At 47.9% G+C, this 19,931-nt stretch overlaps 1 protein-coding gene across 1 annotated transcript; it reads right to left on the bottom strand.

Moving 5' to 3' along the window:
• Positions 1-774: 774 nt before the first annotated feature.
• LOC127023449 (DEP domain-containing mTOR-interacting protein-like) lies at positions 775-18,196 on the bottom strand. The gene is made up of 9 exons (XM_050907564.1): positions 18,013-18,196; positions 10,037-10,215; positions 6,773-6,896; positions 5,325-5,503; positions 4,515-4,700; positions 3,991-4,131; positions 3,591-3,661; positions 2,230-2,334; positions 775-1,040 (listed from the first exon to the last, which is right to left on the bottom strand). Exons 1-9 carry the CDS (start codon positions 18,096-18,098, stop codon positions 915-917), a joined length of 1,197 nt encoding a protein of 398 aa, XP_050763521.1. The 5' UTR covers positions 18,099-18,196; the 3' UTR covers positions 775-914.
• Positions 18,197-19,931: the final 1,735 nt, after the last annotated feature.

Genomic DNA, 19,931 nt, shown 5'->3' with positions numbered 1-19,931 from the left:
ATATTTAGTTCACTTTCAGGGTAGTCTGCATATGAATATACTGCATTGCCTGCAAATGCAGTCATCCTGGGAGCAGCAGGACCCAGGGGGGCCGGATTTTGGTGGCTTTCACTCATTTCTGTTCCCTCCCAGAGTCAAACTCAGACTACGACACATTTCGCCTCGGGCAGGCACTGTTTAGGGTCTCTCCTTTCTCCCACTGCCTCCCGTCACTAGGTTGGTAGCAGCCTATGACGTCTGGGACCTCTGCCTGGCTCCATGCCGAGGTGAAGCTGGTTAATGAATTTAAGCATTATTAGGGGGTAGGAGCACAAAAAACGCCATCATGGAAGTCTCACCTTTTTAAGAAACAGCTGGGAAGAGCAACCAGTCCTGGCTGCGAGCGTGGCTAAGCCAAGAGAGTAGCAAGAGCCTTAGACTTTCTTTACAAGGAAGCATGCATCACTGTATTCATTTCCTTATTTTCTTGACAGAGTCGGTGGCACGGCTTGTTGGGCCATATGGAAAGCACATTGTGTTCTCGGTAGACTGCACAGACAACTCAGGGGAGCTCAGACACACTCACTTGCTTGGTATCAAACTTCTTGCTGCTTACCAGCTTGTACCACCTGCCTTGCAGCTTGGCTGGGCGAATGGCTTGTTCTAAGGCTTGGTTTCATGACGTGCTGAACTCTCCCACTGGCATTAGAAAGGAGCTGCAAGAGCTTAGACCCTCTCAAGATCAAGTAGAGCCAAATATTTCAACACCATCAAAATCCGAGACTTGTGCCTTAGAATGTATTTATTTGAAAATATATTAAGATGCCTGGCTAACATTTCACAGTGAATGGTCAGGCTTGGTCCCTCCCCACAGACCATCCTTGCTTAGCGGAGCGTCCTGCCTTTCCAAACAGCGTGGGATGAGACTCCTTCGCTCATTCAATGGCTTCCATGACTTCCATCATGAGAGTTCGTGGTCCTGTCATGATGAGGCTGCTGATGGTCTGATAGTCCAGATGCAAAACGTACATACCATTCACTGAGAAGACAAACTGGCACACCTGCAAGGAGAGGAAGGGCAGGTTACCTTCAGCCGATGTCTTCACGGCAACTTCTGCCTGTGGTTGACTAGAGCCAGAGGCCACAATGCAAATAACTTGCTACAAAATCCTGCAAACCCTAAAGCATTACCACTCCATAAGCTATACTAATAATCACTGTGCAATGATCACTATATCATAAAAAAGGGACCTAAGGGATTTAGACTGTGAGCTAACAGAGAAAAAAAAAAAAGACTCATTTACGAGCAGTGGTTCATTTCACGGATGGAAATGAAGCACAATATTAACATCTAGCAATTTGGTAGCAAATGAGATTAGGTAAGGAGAAATTAACTGGGCTCTTGAGTAAATGAAACAAATTCATCCATCCCCTTCCAATCCTGCCTGAAGCAAACAAGGAGTCACACTCTGCCTCTGAAGAATCCCAGTATTTCAAATATCCATGTGACTTTAGACTTATATCAGCTTGTAGAAATGACTCCCTCGCTGCTGGGGTTTTTACAGCGAACTGTGAAACTCAGCATTTCTTTCATTCACGCCTAAAAGTCTACACACAAAACCCATACATGCCTGGGTCTAAAATGAGTTTCAAGACCTCAGCTCATTTCACCTGAGCTGGAAATACTGGAAGTTACTTGATGAATCAAATCAAGGCATCAGTCTAAGGTTATTAAGCTTTCATGTACATGGAAAATAGTTCCACACAGAACTGCATTGTTAATAGCAGAGAAACACAAAACGCGTTACATCTCAGGAGCTGTTAGAGCAGGTGATTCAGGATAAAGCTCTGCTCCTTCCCTGCTTCACTGGGGTTATATACAGTTACTGGAGTTGAACTGGGAATTCTCTGCTTTGTTTTTAGCAGCTCAAACAGTTTCGACAGCTCCAAAGTCTACCACAGGGACAGCTTAGTTTTGACAGAGTTTTTTCAGTTTTAGCTGCCCGCAGCCCCTGTGCTGCCCTGGCAAAAGGCAAACCTGCCGCCATGCAGCCACACACGGTGCGCTTTGCCTGCGGAGAGCATCCCTCCCTCCGCCTCTCTCAGCACTGCCAGAGCTCCACGTGCCGACTCGATCAGCCCGATCTCCACTGCAGGAGGTGGGATTATCACGGAGGATGTGTTCAGCCCAAAAAGCTCAAGCAGGACGTAAGTCCTGCCTCCTGTTAAGTCACCACGAGTAAGAAGTACCTTCATCCCTGCAGCAGCAGCGGGTCCTCCTGGGTCCACTGCCTGGATGTGGCAAGGTCTTCCTCCTCGGACCACAAACCCCCAGCCCACCGCATCCCCCACAATCTACAAGCAGAAAAAAACCAGGTTTTAAAAACCAAGGAATGGGCTGGATAGAGGAGATGCAACAGTTCCTAGTGAGATGGAAAGCTCTGCTCATGATCCTAACCTGTCATGGGTGGGAGAGAAAGGGCTGTGTACCAAGTGAGACGCAGAACCACAGATTAATTGCTCTCTGCAAAGCTGCTTTCTGATTAATATGCCCTGCCAGCAAGTGCAGAAGAGTGAAGCACAGGCAGCATGAAGTTGAGGCGCAAGGCATGCACCAAGAGCGTGTTGAGAACATTTCCAGAGCACGCACACGGTGCCTTTTCCTTGGCACAGGAGAGCATTTCCAGGGTGGAGGTAGCCACTCTTAATTTTTCCCACTCTGATCTCAGTCTGTCAGAGCAGTTTGCTGTAATACTGTGGCCATCTGATGTGACTAAAAGAGAAAAGGAATTCCCAAAGGACTTTGCACATTACCCGTATAAATAAATAACAGCAACTGCACAGTTAAGCAGAAGGAGATGAGCCACGAAAGGGCCAGGCTGGCAGAGTTGAAGGGCAGGGCAAGAGCATTCAGGAGGAGAATGAACGGCACGTCCTCATACATGCCACGCTAGTCACCAGCTTTATTTTTCTTGCTCCTTCCTACCAATTTCTACAGCACAGTTAATTTGGGAACCTGATCCACAGCTCCTCTGTAACCTTACTTGCGTCAAACCAGTATGGCAAGACAGCCCTCATGCTTCCTAAACTGGCCACCGTGAGATTCTGTCTTTCAAATGCGGGCAGGAAAGAGAGCGGCCCTCGGATGCTCCCTGTTCAGTGCTGCTCCATCAGATGCTGATGGATCATATCAACATACCTGATCTGCCGCAGGAACCTGAAAGATGCACAAAGCCGTGCATAAAGGTGATATCTGTGTCACCGAGGATGAGCGTCAAAGTCTCCACTGTCACAAGACTTGACTGATTCTATCGTTTGTATGGAGCTAGATGAAACATAAATGGGAGTTTTTCTGTCCAGGAAACATTCTCTTTCCTGATCTACCCCTTTGATATACGTTAAACTAAAGCAGAGGCTGCGCACATTTTCACCCACAGGAATATCTGAAGACATCGACCCACTGAGACTCACCAAGAAAGAGCCGTGATAATATGACATGCAATCAAAGTTTCAACACAGAGAGGTCAGAGCAGCAGGCAGAAAGCTATCAAAGAGCAGTCAAAGAGCTCAGTACTGTTGGGTTAGCAATACCATTCGCAATGGTCACTTACAGTTAGCGTTTTCTTGATGTATGGGGCCCCAGGGGACAGGAGCTCTTCATTGGTGACGGGTCTTTTTAACACTAGAGCAGAAATTGACAGATCTTATCAGAATCAAGGGTTTCATACAGTAAAGTGCACAACGAGGCAGCCTGGGGATTACCATGGCCTGGAGAACAGATGTTAGAACCGGCCACAGTTACTGCACACAGAAATCTTTGCATTCATCTCCATGTTTTTCAAAACACTTGCACAACTTTTGAAATCAAGACTCAGAGGTGAGGCTGACCCTCTCCTCTTGCAAGTCACCAAGCTGACAGTGGATGGGTTTGGACCTGAGGCTTGAGCTAGCCTGTGCCCTGAAGGAATAGATGTATCATGTGCAACGACAGGGCAATGCAGAAGCCCAGACCTGATTTGGGGTTGCACTCAGCCACAGGAGGGAATACCAGCGTAGGAGTAGTGCTGAAGTAGGGGTTGGAGTTTCCAGCGAGGGAAGTGATGCTGCTCCTTCGAACCGCCGAGACAATTTTGATCTCCTTGTTGGTCTGGACTGAAAGAGGCAGAAATAACAATTACCTAAGGAAGGAACAGACTAGTTCAAAATAACAAACTTCCCCCACCAGCCTGACCCACATCTGAAAGGTAAACATGCACTGAAGATGGCATTTGAGCTTAGAAAGAATAAAACTAACTTCAAAGAAAGATCAAGGGCTGAGTTGATGGTAAGCTGAGTTATTTTCCTGGGATGGGGAGCTGTGATAGAGACTGCCACTGCATCATGACCTCCGCCACAAACCAGTGGGATGGGTGGTCACTTCATGGCATGCCTGGAGGAACACCCTACACTCTGCTGGAGCAACACCCTCAGCTCTGGGATACTCTGGTAATGTAATCCTTGCTTTTGCACCCCTCTACAAACACATCCACAGTTACCAGAGAGAAAGCTGGTGTTGCCGGGGTCCGGGTTGAGCTTGCGAAGACAGAAGGGGCTGTCTGGGCTCTCAGAGAGGGAGCGAGAAGAGTTCTCGTTGAGTAACTCTGTGAGACGGCGCCTCCTTCGAAAATTGATCCAGAATTGGTAGAGGATGTCACTGTCAAAGAAGTGATGCCTATTGGAGACTAGGAGAGAACAGGGGAGGAGGGAGAGGCTGAGGGGGTGCGAAAAATATATAGCAAATATACTGAGGGACCCAGATGAATTGCTTTTAATGCCTCTGTGTTCTACTGCAGTTTTTCTGACTATTTGAGAATGTTACCTGCAGGGAAGAAGGAACAGCAGGGCCACCTCCCCAAGAGATGCCATCTCCCAGGGGTGCACCATTGAGTCACAGCCCTCCACCTGCCCCTGTCCCAAGACAGTCGGAGGACTCCCTGCCTTCCGAATTGAAAGTAATTCCTGCAGATGGTTACGATCTCCAGCCAAGCAGAGCTGAACATTACATCCTCACAACCCAGCCCTCCAAACCCAGGGGTGGATCCCAGTCCTGCAGCCGGAGGCTTTGAAGAACTGAAGAGCAATAGCTCAGATTTCAACTCAAAGCCTTTGTGGGTGGTGGAAGATTGCTCCGATTTCAAAGGTCACCAGCTCCAAACATAGAACTAAAAGGCCCCATTGCCATCTCCAAGTGGGCACTTGACCAGCACTTGTTGCATGACATGAATGGTGATTTGTTCCTAGCACAGCCTTGACAACTACGCTCATCTCTTGCTTTCCATCCTGGCTGCAGCCGGACCCTCGCTCACCATGCTGAATGATCCCATGCTCCAGCAGCGCCCGTCCCAGCTCCACCGCTTCCTTTCGGTTCTCTGCTTCTCCCTCCTGAACGAGCCAGTCGATCATCTCGCAGCCCAGGAAAGTCCTCTGGTACTTCACCGAGTTCTCCTCTCTCACCTTCAGAATTGACTCATCCACGCTCACCAGCCTGGCACAGAGGTGGGACAAGGCTCCTGTGATGTTGCACAGCCCTGCCGTCCCATGCCGGAGCTGCAGCCAGCCGAAGCGAGGCCAAGAGAAGCGGGCAAAGTGTTACAGCCAAAACATTGCTGCCTGGGAGCAGTGGGAAGGGAGGTAGAAATGCAGAGCTGCAGTCAGGCAGCTTCGTAAATCTTCATCACAGCGGAGGAAGCAGCTTCAGCAAAACCAGTTCAGCTGCAACCTCAGCTAAAGCCTGCAGGGGAAAGCCAAGCAAGCAACCGAATGCACGCAACAAATGGCAGATAGTCCAAATTGATGGAGAAGGTGCGTTTCGGTAAACACATATTTCAGTTTGCAGCATATGCGAGAGCTAAATCCAGTGTCTCCACGAGAGGGTGCAGCAGGCTCAGCCCTGAGACGCGCTGGATGCTCTCCTCGGTCCCACAGCCACCACAGCCGAGCAGAAGCAAAGTACAAGGGATGCACATCTGCCAGAGGGTGACGGAGAGAGCCGAAATGACCGCCCTCCTGGCAGAAGCACTCGTCCCTCAGTGCCAGTTTGTGAATCTGATTGCCAGGGTTTGAGGATGGAGAAGATGTGAAGAGGCCGTTAAAGGAAACAGGTCCAGAGAGCAGTCTGTGGTTGAACCCAGTCTAACAAAATGCCTTGGGAGGTGCCTGGGAAGATGGCTGGGACTTAGAAACAGAAACAACCAACACAAAGAAAACTAAACACTTGGAGATGGAGGGAGTTTTCTTCACTGTCTGAGAATTAGTTTTTCCATTACAAATAGGCTAAGCGAGGTGCAGGGATTCAAGCCCATGAGGGCCCTGAAGATCCTATGCCCTGCGGATTCTGGTGGGACATAAGTCCTAATAGCGCTGGTGGAAGCAGCTCACGCAGGGAGGCTGGGGGAGTGCTGGGAACAGCCACTGGACGTGCCCATCCTGGGAGCACTCAAACTGCAGACCGGACCCTAGCGCTTCCCTGCACCGGATCCCAGAACCTGCGCTTGGGTTGGAGCCCTTGAAAGCATCCCTGAGTTCAGAGTACAGCTCCTGTCCCAGCCCCAAAGAGGCCGGTTGTCCTGCGGCTGTGACAGGGCTCAGGGAACAGCATTTCCCAACGCTACAGCATGGGGTACAGAGAAGGAAGGAAAAAGCCAGCTGTAGCTGCGGCTCCCAGCTGTAGAGCATCCTCAGCAAGCGCAGCCAACAAAGCACATTCCCAACGCCCCTTGCTGAGAGTTATTTTGCAGGGGAAGGACTCACGTACTTCTCATAAAGGCTCTGCCCTCTCATGAACACCTTCACGTCCTTACTGAGAGGGAAGGTCCCATCGTCCTTGCGGAAGCGGTACAGCAGCTTGGCGTCCTTGTAGTCCGAGTGCTCGTCGCAGACTGAAAGGAGTTCAGAGCAGGGACGTCAGTGCTGCAGGCATCTGTCAGTCCGTAAGGGACAGACAGAGCTGCACAGAGCACAGACTCAGCGGGGTGTTATCTCCAGGTTAAAAGCTATGGGAGCTGCGTGCGATGTCCTTCTCTATGCCCCTCATGCCATGGAGCAACCAGCATCCGAGCCTTCGGTCCCCAAATTAGGTGCTTACGAACGCCTGCAGCCGTTGGGAGAGGTCAGTCCCACTGAACGGACCTTGCGAAAGCTTGAGTTTGAGTCTACATTTTGATCCAGACACTAAAATATTCATTAGAACAAACAGCGATTTTTTTTTAATTTAAATGTTATTGTTCTCTTTTAATCTAAACCAAAACAAACTGCATTGTCTCAATCAGCTTTTTTTAGAAAGCTACTGCCACATGTAAGTAGGCTTGGAGGACAGGAGGAGAAAACCCCATACTGCATCCAAAACCCCATAAAATCACCTCTGTCTCTGTCAAAAATACTTGTAAGCTAAAATGTATAATGACACCAACTTTTCCATACCATTTTGTGCCAACCCTGCCCAACTCATTTGCATGGCAAACTGACCTCAAGAGAGAAATCTTTCTTCAAAGCTAGGTGCATACAACTGGAATAATCGAATCTATATGAAAAGCCTCAGTTTCATCTTGAGGATGAGCACACAATCTGTAAATGCATGGCTGTTAAGCGCATGCAACATGTAGCAGGTAAATATTTGGGATACAGTTTTGAGATAAACTCGCCTGCAACAGATTCCTAGACTACAAGTCAAAAAAAAACCAAAAAAAAAAAACCAAACCACCATACAAAAAACCAAAACCAAACACCAGCCCAAAAATCACAGTCCAGTTCTTAAATCAGTCAGCCTGCCTTTCTTCAGGTCCACTCATCTGAAGCAAAAAGTAGAAACTTCAGTTGTAAAAAAAACAAAACTAAAGAATATGCCTGGAAAACAGAGAAAATTAGTCAAAGGGAAAAAAAACCCACACAGATTTCCTCACTAAAGTAACATAATCCATTAGAGTGAAATTCAAAAGACATAAGGTATTTCTTGTGAAAATTTTAACACTTGTTCATTCTTCCGAGCAGACTGGCAAAACTTCATTCCTCTTTTGGTGAGCAGCTCAATGCTAAATACTGTCAGATGATCTGGAGTTCATCATTCCTCCCGAGCAGTCGTCTTGGTGTGAAATCAGGATGCTAAAGCCCATGACTCATCAAGCACGAAGGCAGGTCAAGAAGGTTGTTTTAAAAGGTGAAAGTTTGCATCTTAACAACTCCAAGGAGCAACGATTCAGATATCATCGCAATCAGGAATTAAACATAAAACCTTACAGGACTGCGCCCATAGAAAACCAAAGCATTTTTGCTATTTGAAGACCAATTTCAACGTGTTTCCAGCATGTAATAGAATAACAGCTCAAACCACATCAGACCATTAAGAGGCAGCACAGACAATGATCTTCATGAGATAATTATCGTTTTCTGGATCCCAGCGGAGAAGAGGGCAAACAGTTTAGACAGTCAATTGCAAAGCACTTAGCACAGTGCTGCGGTTAGCAGGCAGCCTCGTTTCCATAGGACTAACAAAAATTAAAGGTCATAAGGCAAGTTGGAAAGTCAACTTCTGTGTCCTGCCAGGAATTATCACAGAAGCAGGAGGGACGCGTCCTTGATAAGCAATCAAAACAGCACTGGTACCCAGTGCTGCACAGGTTTAATTCACTAATGGATTTATTTGAAACTATCGGCTGGAGAAATGGAAAATAATCAGTTTTAAGTGTTAATGGTTAACTGAGAACTCAAAGCTTCAGCTTTATGCTTTTGTGATAAAGCACAACAGCAAAGTTTATTTTTATTCAGGTAGCTTAACATAAAGGGCTTTAAGCTCAGCAAGTCGCAGGTGGCAACAGAGAGCGTTAGCATTGCAGTGGCCAGCGGCAGCTATTTCTGGACCCTAGAGAAGAGGGGGGGAAGAGAGGGCTGGATTCGGTCTGGTTGTCATCTGCTTCCATCTCCTCAGCTGCATCCTCTTGTGACAAAACTACCACCCAGCTCCCGGTTACCATAGCTCATGTCCCAAAGACTTGGAAGCAAGAGAGCTCCGCCAAGAGCCGGCAGCTCTGCCACAACCCTTCCCGCCGAGGGCCGTGGTCTCCCAGGCCTGTTTGATAATCCAGGACTTTCGTTCCTGATTGGGCCTGAAAAATCACACGGAGAGAAACAGCTCTTCGCCCATTTGAAGCATTTGTTTCCCGTTGTTATATCGGGACCAAGGGCTGGACCTCGGGGATCGCTCTGCAGCTCAGGGACAGGCACAGACCACAGTACCTGACCTGAGTTAGTCCAAAACTGCTGAAAATTCTGAATAATTTTTAGAAAGAACAAAGCCTGAATACTAAGAGCTGGGCTTGGGCACCAAGCTTCCCCCCCCGCCCCTTTTTTCTTTTTTTTTTTTTTCTTTTAACATGTTCCACAGAGAAGCCTTTGAAACGGCATCACACACTTAATTCCCAAGGCAGGCATTCCTACAGGATTGCTTCAGCCCCAGGTTTACAGGTACCAGATTACTTTTTGCTTTGAGCGGTGTGGACTCCACACCCCTACTTGTCCCACCCCAGCATGGATAAGGAAACTGAGGAACACTGGGCCCTTACGGTTAAAAAAATGAATTTCCCTGTAGATGTGAAGCGTGTGTTATCATTCAGCTCCCACTTCTGCACGACACAAACACAAGCTAGACCAGCTTCTGTAAAAATATCCACCACTGGCTGCTGATGCAATTGCTGTAGGGCAATACAGGTCAGGCGTTACTGAATTTGCTCTCAGGTAACAGGCACTTTCAGATGCTGTTTTACCAGCGCGCAGCCCAAGTCCCTTTTCTGTGGAGCAGGGAACTGGCACATCCCCCAAAGCGCTGCAGCTTCACACAGATCCAACCCCATACAGCCCCGTGCCTGCCCATCATCTCCCAGCTCCTCCAGGAGCCCTCACCCATAGGAGGGTGGTGAACAGGGACCTGACCACGCTTCCATATCCCGGGCTGACGGACACACGTGGTGACCAGATACACAGCCACCTCCCCGGGGAGACTCAGCGGGTAGCTGAGAAACCCACACACCGTGATGGATGATGTAATGGTCCATGAGCTTCTGCATGAGGCGGATGCCCGTCTCGCGGTCCGGTGCTTCTTTGTGGTCGATCAGCCAGTCTGTGAGCTCCTTCGCTACGAAGCAGTTTGGGTATGTTCGGAGGTGGTAACGTCTGTCCTTAATGAGCTTCCCATCGTGGAGGCGAAGCCTAGAGAGAAAGACAGCCATTGAGCATCGCTGGTGTTACAGGGGAATTTGGGTCTAAGAGCCCAGCGTCTGCCCAGCCTGGAGAAACTACTGATGATTTGGGATTTCTGGCAAGTACCCAGTGACTTACAAATTCAACCAAACCTCTTGGCTTTGCACGACTGCATCAGTCACTCCTGAAGAGCCTCTCCATCATCCTCTTCTCTCCTCCTATCACTATGCAGGTTATATAATTGCCTGCACCAGACTTAGTCTGAACCATACATGTCTTTTTGTTCTAAACAAGCCTCTAAAAAAAATACACAGCAGCTTACTGAAGCTTGTGAAGAAGGGTCAAAACACAGAAAAAAAAATAGTAGTGCATATATTTGTCATCTTGGCGCCATTCTGTGTCTAGTTCTCCTTCCCCATAACCATGAAAGCAGGAACGTAGCTGCCCCCAGGACAAAGTCTTAGTCATAGCTCAGGGCGGGAGCAGTGATGGGAGCACTCGTTTCTTCTGCGTGTGTCTAAGAGACGAGTGCCAGGTGGATCCCATGCACTACCTACTAATCCACGTACCCACTAATCCACAGCAACAGTGGACAACAGCCCTGACATTTTCTGGTTCAAACTGGGATAGACTGGGACGGAGTTTACCAAAACAACAACTGTCCTATCCTGCAAACCCTGATGTTATGGCTAGTCTGTGACTCCGACGGAAAGATATATATGGGTGAAGGTTACTCAGGTGAGTATGGCTCTGACTTTTAAAAGGACCTTAACAACTGAGCAACCACAAGGCACAGAGATCTTATGTGTTCAAGCCAAAGCCAACCCAACTTGGCAGGACATCTGTCCAGCAGCCAAACTTTTACCCTGTAGTCATGACTGTTCCCAAAATACTAACCCTGGAAAATGCCCAGTGCATGCAGCAGACTCAGAAAGGAGATATTAATTAAACATCTCCTCTGTAACTCCAGGATATTTCTGGTTTCAAATTATTCATTTCAATTCACAGTTTTGCCCTGGGCCTGTGTATTTCACAAAGGCATTAATCACTGCAGCCTTTCTTTATTTCATGCCTCAAGTTCTTTTGTTCTTTTTGAAGAAGCTATGTGTACAACACAGCATGTTGGACAACAGTTTCAGGCACCATACAAGAAGTTTTAAATATTCTAAAAATCTATCAGATAATAATGGATTATCCTATATTGTAGGATTTACAAATACTAGGGTCTCAAAAGTCTTAAGATAAAACCTTTTGTTGGATGAAGAATTAGTAATTGATTGTTGCAATCAATGCTGAAGCTACTACGAGCCAACATAATTCTTAACAGATATTTTCAAACCTTCCTGGTAACTAAAATATTAAACCAAAGATTTATGCAGAACCAGCTCCTGGCCTTGCCTTTGACAGGCCTCCCTCAGATAATAAGGTCTATATTCAGTATTTTACTCTCTTTACCTGGAAGGCTCATTCCCACAAGTGACCAGAGTCATTCTGCATATGGATTTTACCTGAAGAGAACAGTCCACAGACAGCTGCCTGCTATTTTTAGATTTTTTAGCTTTTTCCTTCCTTTATTTCACGGTCCACTGTCAAAATGCAATCAGACACAGTCAGCAGCAACTGCAGAGAGGTTCCCCACCCCGACATCCCTCTGCTATGGGAGAAGACAAGCAGTCATTTTTTATACGCTTTCTTTCCTTTGTAATCAGCATGTGGGATGCCACTGTAGAGGCATGTTTGGTAGAGATAAGAAATGTACCAAGAGTACCCTATTGCTATCAAGAGTTTGCAGGAGTCTATAAAGACTATATATGTATATACACACATACGTACAGATATATATACACACACATACACACACACAGACACACTTATCTTTACCCACAATAACACATAGACCATAATCACACAAGGCCTGAATGGAAACCGGTGGGGAGAATACTATTTCCCCTATAGGTCTTTTTTTATCACGTTTCAGAATACTGCAGAAAATGCACAGATCTTGGGGGGGGGGGGGGGGGGGGGGGGGGGGAAGAAAAGAAAAGAGATTTTCAGCAAACAATACCACTAAAACCTAGGATTTAAAAAAAAAAAAAAAAAAAAACCCACCAACCCAAAAAACCCCACTTATTCTGAAACTATTCTGTTGGGAACAATTGCCAGGACAGGAGTTAAGTGGTAGTTAAGCATCTCTGGAGCAGCACCTTCTTAGACCTTCATGGGCTGTTTTAAGTTTGTGACAAGTTTGCCCTCTTGCCCGCAGATCCAGGGCAGCAGAAGACGCACAGCTCGAGTGTCCTTGTGGTCTTTTCACTTTCCTCTTGTTTACTGTTTCCCATCAACCACGAGGAGACAAATTTTGTCCTTCAGACACGGGACGTAACACCAACTGTGTCTGTGAACCGCTCAGCTGACACCCTCTATAAACCAGTCCATGTATGATGTTGGAAAAACAAAGCCAGTGAAACTATGAGTGGTTTATAATCATGCTTCCAGATAAAAAAAATTTAAGGAAGGAAGTATAATGCAATATTATGAGTTTTCTAGATGCCAAAACCTACCCCGTGTATATATTACTTCTTCAAAAGGGGGGGGGGGAGGAAGGCAGAATAACGCAAGGATAAAATGCCTGCTGGAACACGAGGATCGACTCTTATGAAACACTCTTCGCTTGGCAGTCGGCACGCTGCTTTCACATGCATTTGCTTTGGGGAGGCTGCGTTGGGTAACCAGATTGTTTCTTTGTCAAGGTCGCTACAAAGACATGATTATTCATCTTGTGTAACCTTGTTGAAAGGGAGATCCGGAGCAGTGTAAATGGAAGAGAGAAAAAAAAAAACCACAACAAAATACAAACCTCTAGGGAATCAAGAGTTTAAGTCACTTCAGCTGTTACAAACACAACTTCCCTGCTCCTCCGGCAGGCCCGCATTTTCCCAGCCCTGTTACGGATGTCCACTGCTGGAGAGCAACCCAAGCAGCTCCCCTCTTGATTACTTCTGCGGGTTCACATTTCATGCAATTCCAGAACAGAGTCTGAATCAGGGGCATTTGCCGAAGCAAGGGGCTTTCTTGTATTGGAAAAAGTTGCTACTTTGACTGTGTGCCAGAGCAATCCCTGAAGCAATAACTATTCTGCACCAAGAACTCATACGTGCCTGCATGGAGCGGGAACATCTCCCTGCGGCACTCTCCATCACCTCCTACCCATATAAACAGACCTTGAGCATCTCAAATGCCAAGGTGGATCTTTCAAGGATATTAACTCCAGTTCACATTCCCATGGCAGTTAAGTACAAACAAATGGCCCTGGAAAGATGCGTCACCCAAAAGATCTTTTCTGTTCCTATCTTTACAGGAAAAAAAAACCACAAAACAAAACAAAACAAAAAAACCCAACAAACAAACAAACAACTAAGTGCTCAGTAAAAGGCAGCAACAGCCACAACAACGTATCTGCAAAATAGCTGCTGGAGAGGCACAGTCAGGCAAAATGACCACTGCAAACAGGCTCAGCAAAGCCCAGTTTGCTGCACTCCCAGTCTGCAAAAGAACCAGTACATTCTCAGGGAGAGGGGAAAGCTTTCCACCCCTGTGGCAGCCCAAAGAGGTACAGAGATGTTTTATTTTCCTACTTGTATTTAAATGTGTGTATAGGAAAACAAGACTTAAATCTCAAAAAGAAATCCCGGCAAGCACAAGTCTACTTCCCAGTCCTCACTTTCACCAGCGCTGAAAATTTAATAATAGGCTTTTTAAGGTCATTCTGATCATGTAGTCTCGTCTTCTGAATAACGTTCACCTGGTGACTGCCACATCTAGCAGGGTCCCATGATTCCTCCAGGAAGACATCCCCACTTCAAGAGATCCAAGTTCAACAGAGAACCACCAAACCTCCTGTGGACCCAAGATTTTTGGCCAGGAATACAAATTTTTGCATGTTCAGCTACCCACCCTTAAGTGAGACCAATTTCCAGAGCATCAAAGTATGAGCACTTCATTTAACAGCATCTCAGTTTGAGTATCCAAATAAAACACTCAGCACCTTCGAACACTTTGAACGGTAGCTGAAATCACAATTGTGTTCTTCATAGGAGAAAACCCTCCTTCTCCTCTCACTTTTTCCGCCCGAGACATAAATCTACCGAGTACATTTTATATTTAACAGTGATTAATGCAGCTTAACAGAGTTATCAGAGAACAGCTGGTTCACTTGACCATGAGCAATACCCAGAAGAGAGTGCACAAGGACTTTTCTATACTTGAGAAACTCAGATTACAGCAGGGTATGAATTCAAAGCACAGTAGCTGTTCCAGAACATCTCTGTGCAGATAAGCCATCTGTTGCAATTAGAAATGACTAATTGGGCCTCTTTTACGGAATGCCACCCAGGAACACGCAATGCCCAGTAAAACTAGTGTGATTTTCATGCAAGTTTATATGTCTGAAACCCAAGACCAAAATATCAGTGGAAATTATCATCTTCGTCTTTTTGATGGGGAGAAACTCAAGACCCAAAACTGCTCTTCCCTCTCCACGGACTAGAAAGCAGCATCCCCATGGAAGCGAAGGGACCCTGGCAGACAGACAGCCCAGAGTACAGCGTCCGCTCTCCCCTCGGTTCCTTTAGGATCTATTTTGTTCCTGGCCATCCCCATGAAGCATTCCTTCACCCCTCGCTTGTGCAGCTATTTCTGGCTGGGAAACGCATCCTGACACTGAACAGACTCATCCCTCCGGCCAAACCAAACTCAGAGGGATTTGCAAATTTGTTGGGAAGCCAAAGAACTGTAAAGATGGAACAAAGGTTTGTTTGATTAAATACAATAGCGGCAAGGCAGGGCAGGAAGTGGAGAACAGGGAAAAACAAATGTTTGAGATGTTATGTAGATACAACAGCGTTATTCGCTGATCGAGGTTTACAGAGTCAGGGCAGATCGCAAGGCTCCTTTACATGCTTCTTTATACCTTACCTGGGCAAAAGCGGACCTTTAGCCCTGCCCCGTCTGCTGTTGCCCGAGACATCATCCAGCCTCTCTGCCTCAGTTTCCCCATTGCTACCTATTGGACATCCAGGCCCCAGGAAGATTCATATCACTAACTCCTCATCTGCCAGGCTGCAAGATCCCTAAAACACAAGAGACAGACTCGAGCACTCAGTGTGCTCTGCTCTGCATCGCTCAGTTCTCCTTTCAGCCAGATGAGCTGCAGGGGAAGGAGGAGCCCAGTGGCAGTTCAGCGGTGTCCATCTCTTCACCCTCCTCCCCGGGTTTTACACCCCATGCTGGCCAGCAGCTCCTTCCAGTCTTTCTGCACTGGGAACAGGCTCCTGCCCAGACCAAAGCAGAAGGATGTGACCGCTCTGTGCCAAGCCACCTGCAAAAGGACCCACCTCTCCATCACTGTGAGCACTGGGGTCCTTCCTTGGCCTTTAGACCCATCACCCACAAAACACAGCTGAAGAAGAGAGCGGTCCTGCTGGATGAAATCCACCCGCTCTTCTCCATGCAACAAAAAGCTCGAGCCTTTCAAGAGCAGGTCAGGGGCGTGAAGCAGCCGAGGCCGCCCGGAGGCAGATCGGGTCTGCTCCCTGCTCTGCGGTGTTTGCAAAACAGCACGTGTCTCTCCCAGCATTGCTGTTTCAGCGTGTGCCAGCCTCCGAGGTGAGAGCTCTCACCTCTTCTCTCCACTTGTACCTGCTTCCTACCCCTTCCTATCACCCCTTCCAGCAGAGACAACCTGCATCAGGTTCACCCTTGGGTAGCAAACTGAAGAGGAGCAAACTGTTGAAGACTGCAACCTGCTGCAATGGGCTTGGTCTGAAAACTCTCAGATTTTGGGAGCTCCCTAACCAGGAAACTCCAGGGCACTCCAGCTATAGGGGAGAAACAAAACAAAACAAAAAAACTCAAAAAACAAAACACCCCACGATGAGTGCCCCCCCAAATACGTATATTTTGGGTTTTCTATTCAACTTTATCCCAGTCACACTAATGGAAAGATATTCTCTCCCTGCACAAACTTGGCCTCCCTTCAGGCTTTTAGCATCCTTTTGTAAAGGCTCAGGGTACATTCATGCTGACAATAAGGAGTGAAGTTTCCAGACAAATGTTGGGAGGAAAAAATGAGTTGGTATTATTGGTTTTCAGAAGAATGTAACATTTGTACTATGCCTTTACCTTGCCTATAAGAACTAGCATAGTGTGCAGTATACTAGAAGAGCTCTGTTCACAGACAGATTTATTGTATCCCCTTCTCCTCCTTACAGTCACAATCGCCAAATGGTCCAGGATCTGACATGCTCCTGTCCTGCAAAAGGCGCGAGGAAGCCCCATCATTCCCCTTGCACGCACACTGATCAGTTGTAACACATCTTGATTATTTTATTTTCTCTCTGAATACCTGACCCCCTCCTTTGGCCCAGACTATAGGACCCATTTTAAGCCTCAGTGACTCCAGAGGAATAAAATACTGGAAATATAAATAGGAATAAGCCTGCCCTGCCCACAAGATGGAAAAAGTCATAACTTTACGCCTCTTGCACTGAGTTATTGAAATGAGGTAAGCGACTCTTAGATCAGCTGCTGCTTTTCCCTATAAGAAAGTTCAGCTCGTTTTCAAAGCCTTGCTTACAACAGGGACTGCAAACACTGCAAAGGCAGAAAGGTTGAGGCAGCCTCCAGCCCCAACAGCGGCTCTCCCAGTTGCTACCTAAGGAAAAGATTTCATTTCTGGAGCTAGGACAGTAATAGTTGTCAAAGACAATAGACTGGAAGTGTGGCAAACCATCACTACATATTTAAAATCCAGCCACTTTGGACACTGGCTGTGTTTTCAAGATGGGGCCCTAATCCTTAGTTGGAAATTATCAATCCTTGATACAGTACAAATAATAAAGCTAAAGCTAACATGACTCACTGAGAACGGACAACATAGCGACACAGAGCTGATTTTAGGAATCTGATGCTAGCACACTTGGGTTCTGGGTTCTTTTACATTATTCAAAGATCTACTTCCTATTTTCCACCCACATTTCAAAACAAAAAACAGAACGGCTCCAGATACAAACAAGCAAACTCTGCTTCAGAGCTAGAAAAGCCTACAGTCACATACTCAGAAGCAAGGGGGGGGTTCTGACCCCAGATACACAAGGAACACCTTTTCTCAGCCACAGAGGTTTTCTTGCATAGGAGAACATATTTCTGTCTTCATAAGGAAAAAAAAAAAAAAAAAAAAAAAGAAGCTCAGAAGCTGCTCAAGAACTGGGACTACAAACCAGCAGAAGTTCCCAGAAGTGACTTTCAAGAGAGGGAAGATCCCACATGTTGCTGTGCAAAACAATTCGGGTGCATGGCACCCATGGGATCACCTCCCAAATCACTCCCGAAAGTCCGAACACCCCCAGAGGCGGTGCTGTCGCCATCCAGCCAGGGACCAGGGACCTTGGGGAGGCTGCTCAGTGTCACCACATCAGGCTCTGGGGTTAGGGGAGGATGCAAAGGGATTAAAAAAAACCTGTTGCCATCTAAAAACCACTTGCCAGTCCCCTAGCACCTGGAGGTGGAGGGCAGGAGATGCCCGGGGAGGAGCAGCAGGGCAAGGTAATGCAGGAAAGGACCTGGTTCACCACTGGTTTGGTGGGTGAAGGAAGGATCAGCAGGTGCTGGGGAGGGGGAGACACTAGTACCTGGGGGGAAAGCGCTTGCTCAAGGATAAAGCTTTGAGCCTCCTGCTAACGGGGTACAGTCCAGAGCCCCGGGGTACAGCCCTGCCCCAGCCTGGAGGAGGGCCCCATCACCTCCTACCTCAGTTGCTCTCCAGCAATCATCACCTCTGCCCTGTAGTGCTGCTCCGTGGCTTTCTTCTTCAGGCTGCTGCTCAGGCTCTCCATGCCAGGCTGGAGGCGGTGGGGAGATGCGCCCGGGGTAGCAGGGAGGGCCGGGGGGCCCCGCACATCCCATGGGATGCGGGTTGAGGAGATGCTCGCCCGCAGCGCGGTCCCCAGCCCGGCTGGCAAGGTGCAGGTAGGCAGCCTGAAGTTGCTGGCTCCAGCTCCCCGCCTCTCCTTCCCTCTCTGTAGTCCCTGGAGGAGGAGCCTGCTGCAATCGGATCCTGGCTTTGCTGGTTTCTCACCGCTCGTCTCCAGCCAGGCTTCGGCTGAGAGCCGGGAAGGTGGCAGGTCTGCTTCCCAGCGGGCTGGGGACAGCCTGCTTTCTGCTTGCTGTGTGTAGATGACTCCAGCAGGCTCCGGCCATACACAGGCTGTAGGATGAGTGGTTCGATCAGCCATAAGATGGGCGAAGCACCTCCTTCCTAATGCTGTAACTTTCCTATGAAGGGTTCAAGATGTGCCATTCCCCAATGCAAGCCACATGGCTTGTTCTCATCCTCTTCCCTACGGGCTTTCCACCTCTCCCCAGCGTGGGCTGCATCCAACACCATGGCCAACACTTGCTAAAAAGTGGGCTCAGAGCAGCTTGAGCCCTTCCTCATCATAGCAGCCATCACAGAGGTTGGATGGAGAAGCACAGGCTGTAATTACAGCACGAGCTGGCACTGATGAGTCTGGGACTCTTGCTGGTGCCAGGCTGTTTGCCTGTGTGATGCTGCTAGCTTCAACCACTAAAATCTACCTCCAGGCACTGGTACCTGCCTCGGCTGCTACCAGTCATTTCCATTATTGGAGATATTTTCTGCAGGCCAGCGCTGACCTGGCAGTGATAGTGCTCAGCAAAGAAATAGGCAGAGGAACTGGGGTGTGGAGATGGTTAATCACATCCATCATTACCATTGGATGCATGTGCAATTATATTTCCATTAGTTAAAGTAGGAGTGAAAAATACTGGCTGGCATAAAGGACCAAACCTCAGAAATGCAGAAGAGGGGAGAAGCCTACCAAAAGAGAATGTGGAGAAGATAGGGGTGAGGGAAGGGAAGGGAATTGTATCAGCTAAGGAGATTCTGCTTCAACCTGAAGCCTAATAAAGCAGCAGTAAACAAAATGCTGTCTTTAATTAGATCATCTTTAGCAGCAGTTCATCAGCGAGCAGCTAGTTAGCCAATATCCCCATCAGCACAAGCAGACCCTTCCAGGCTTACATTCTCCCTGCACCATAACATCGCTAAATCAAACAAGCTCAGGTTAGCGTTTCAAGAAGCGTAGCACACAGAGGCCAGGGCCAAGGTCCGAAATCAAAGGGAAGCCTGTGTGCCTCCTGCCCCGGAGGAGCAGCGGGCTGGCCCGTGGGACCACGCCGTCTTGGCAGTCCCGAACGAGCTCAGTGTCCTAAAACACCGCTCGCTGCCTGTGGTTGTAGGACGGCAGGCGAAAGGAGGAGGACCAGCTTTTACAGACTGCCTGCCGTCCTGGCTAAGCTGGCCCTGGGCTGTCTGTGCCTCCAGTGTCCTCCTTACCGTTTGTGACCTCTCTCCCAAAAGCAAATCATTGAAACGCTTTTGTCACCAAGTCCTAAGAAGTGAGATTTTAGATGGTGACAGCTGGGCTCCTGGACTCCTAAGAGGGGGATGCTGAAACATTTCAGAGGGGAAAGCAGAAGCCTTGCAAGCTCTTCAGAGTCCAGGCTGGGGTGCAGAGCCCAGTAACGCCCAGCTGTTGATACGGTCAATGACAAATACTGCTAATTATTGCCAAGTCAGGAGGGGATTTTCATATCATCCCAGGAGAGACCCAGCTCTTGCATCTGCTCTTCTGCAGGTGCCAAAG

The sequence above is a fragment of the Gymnogyps californianus genome, chromosome 17 (genome assembly GCF_018139145.2).
Source record: "Gymnogyps californianus isolate 813 chromosome 17, ASM1813914v2, whole genome shotgun sequence".
Lineage (NCBI taxonomy): Eukaryota > Metazoa > Chordata > Aves > Accipitriformes > Cathartidae > Gymnogyps > Gymnogyps californianus.
This window is presented reverse-complemented; position numbering and strand designations above follow the sequence as displayed.

Bases quoted from the DNA above. Each gene is read 5' to 3' on its own strand.
- LOC127023449 (XM_050907564.1), bottom strand. From the start codon at position 18,098: ATGGAGAGCCTGAGCAGCAGCCTGAAGAAGAAAGCCACGGAGCAGCAC. The intron at 10,216-18,012 runs GTAGGAGGTGAT...CTTTCTCTCTAG, and splicing joins ATTGCTGGAGAGCAACTGAG to GCTTCGCCTCCACGATGGGA. The intron at 2,335-3,590 runs GTAAGTGACCAT...TTCTGCTTGTAG, and splicing joins ACATCAAGAAAACGCTAACT to ATTGTGGGGGATGCGGTGGG.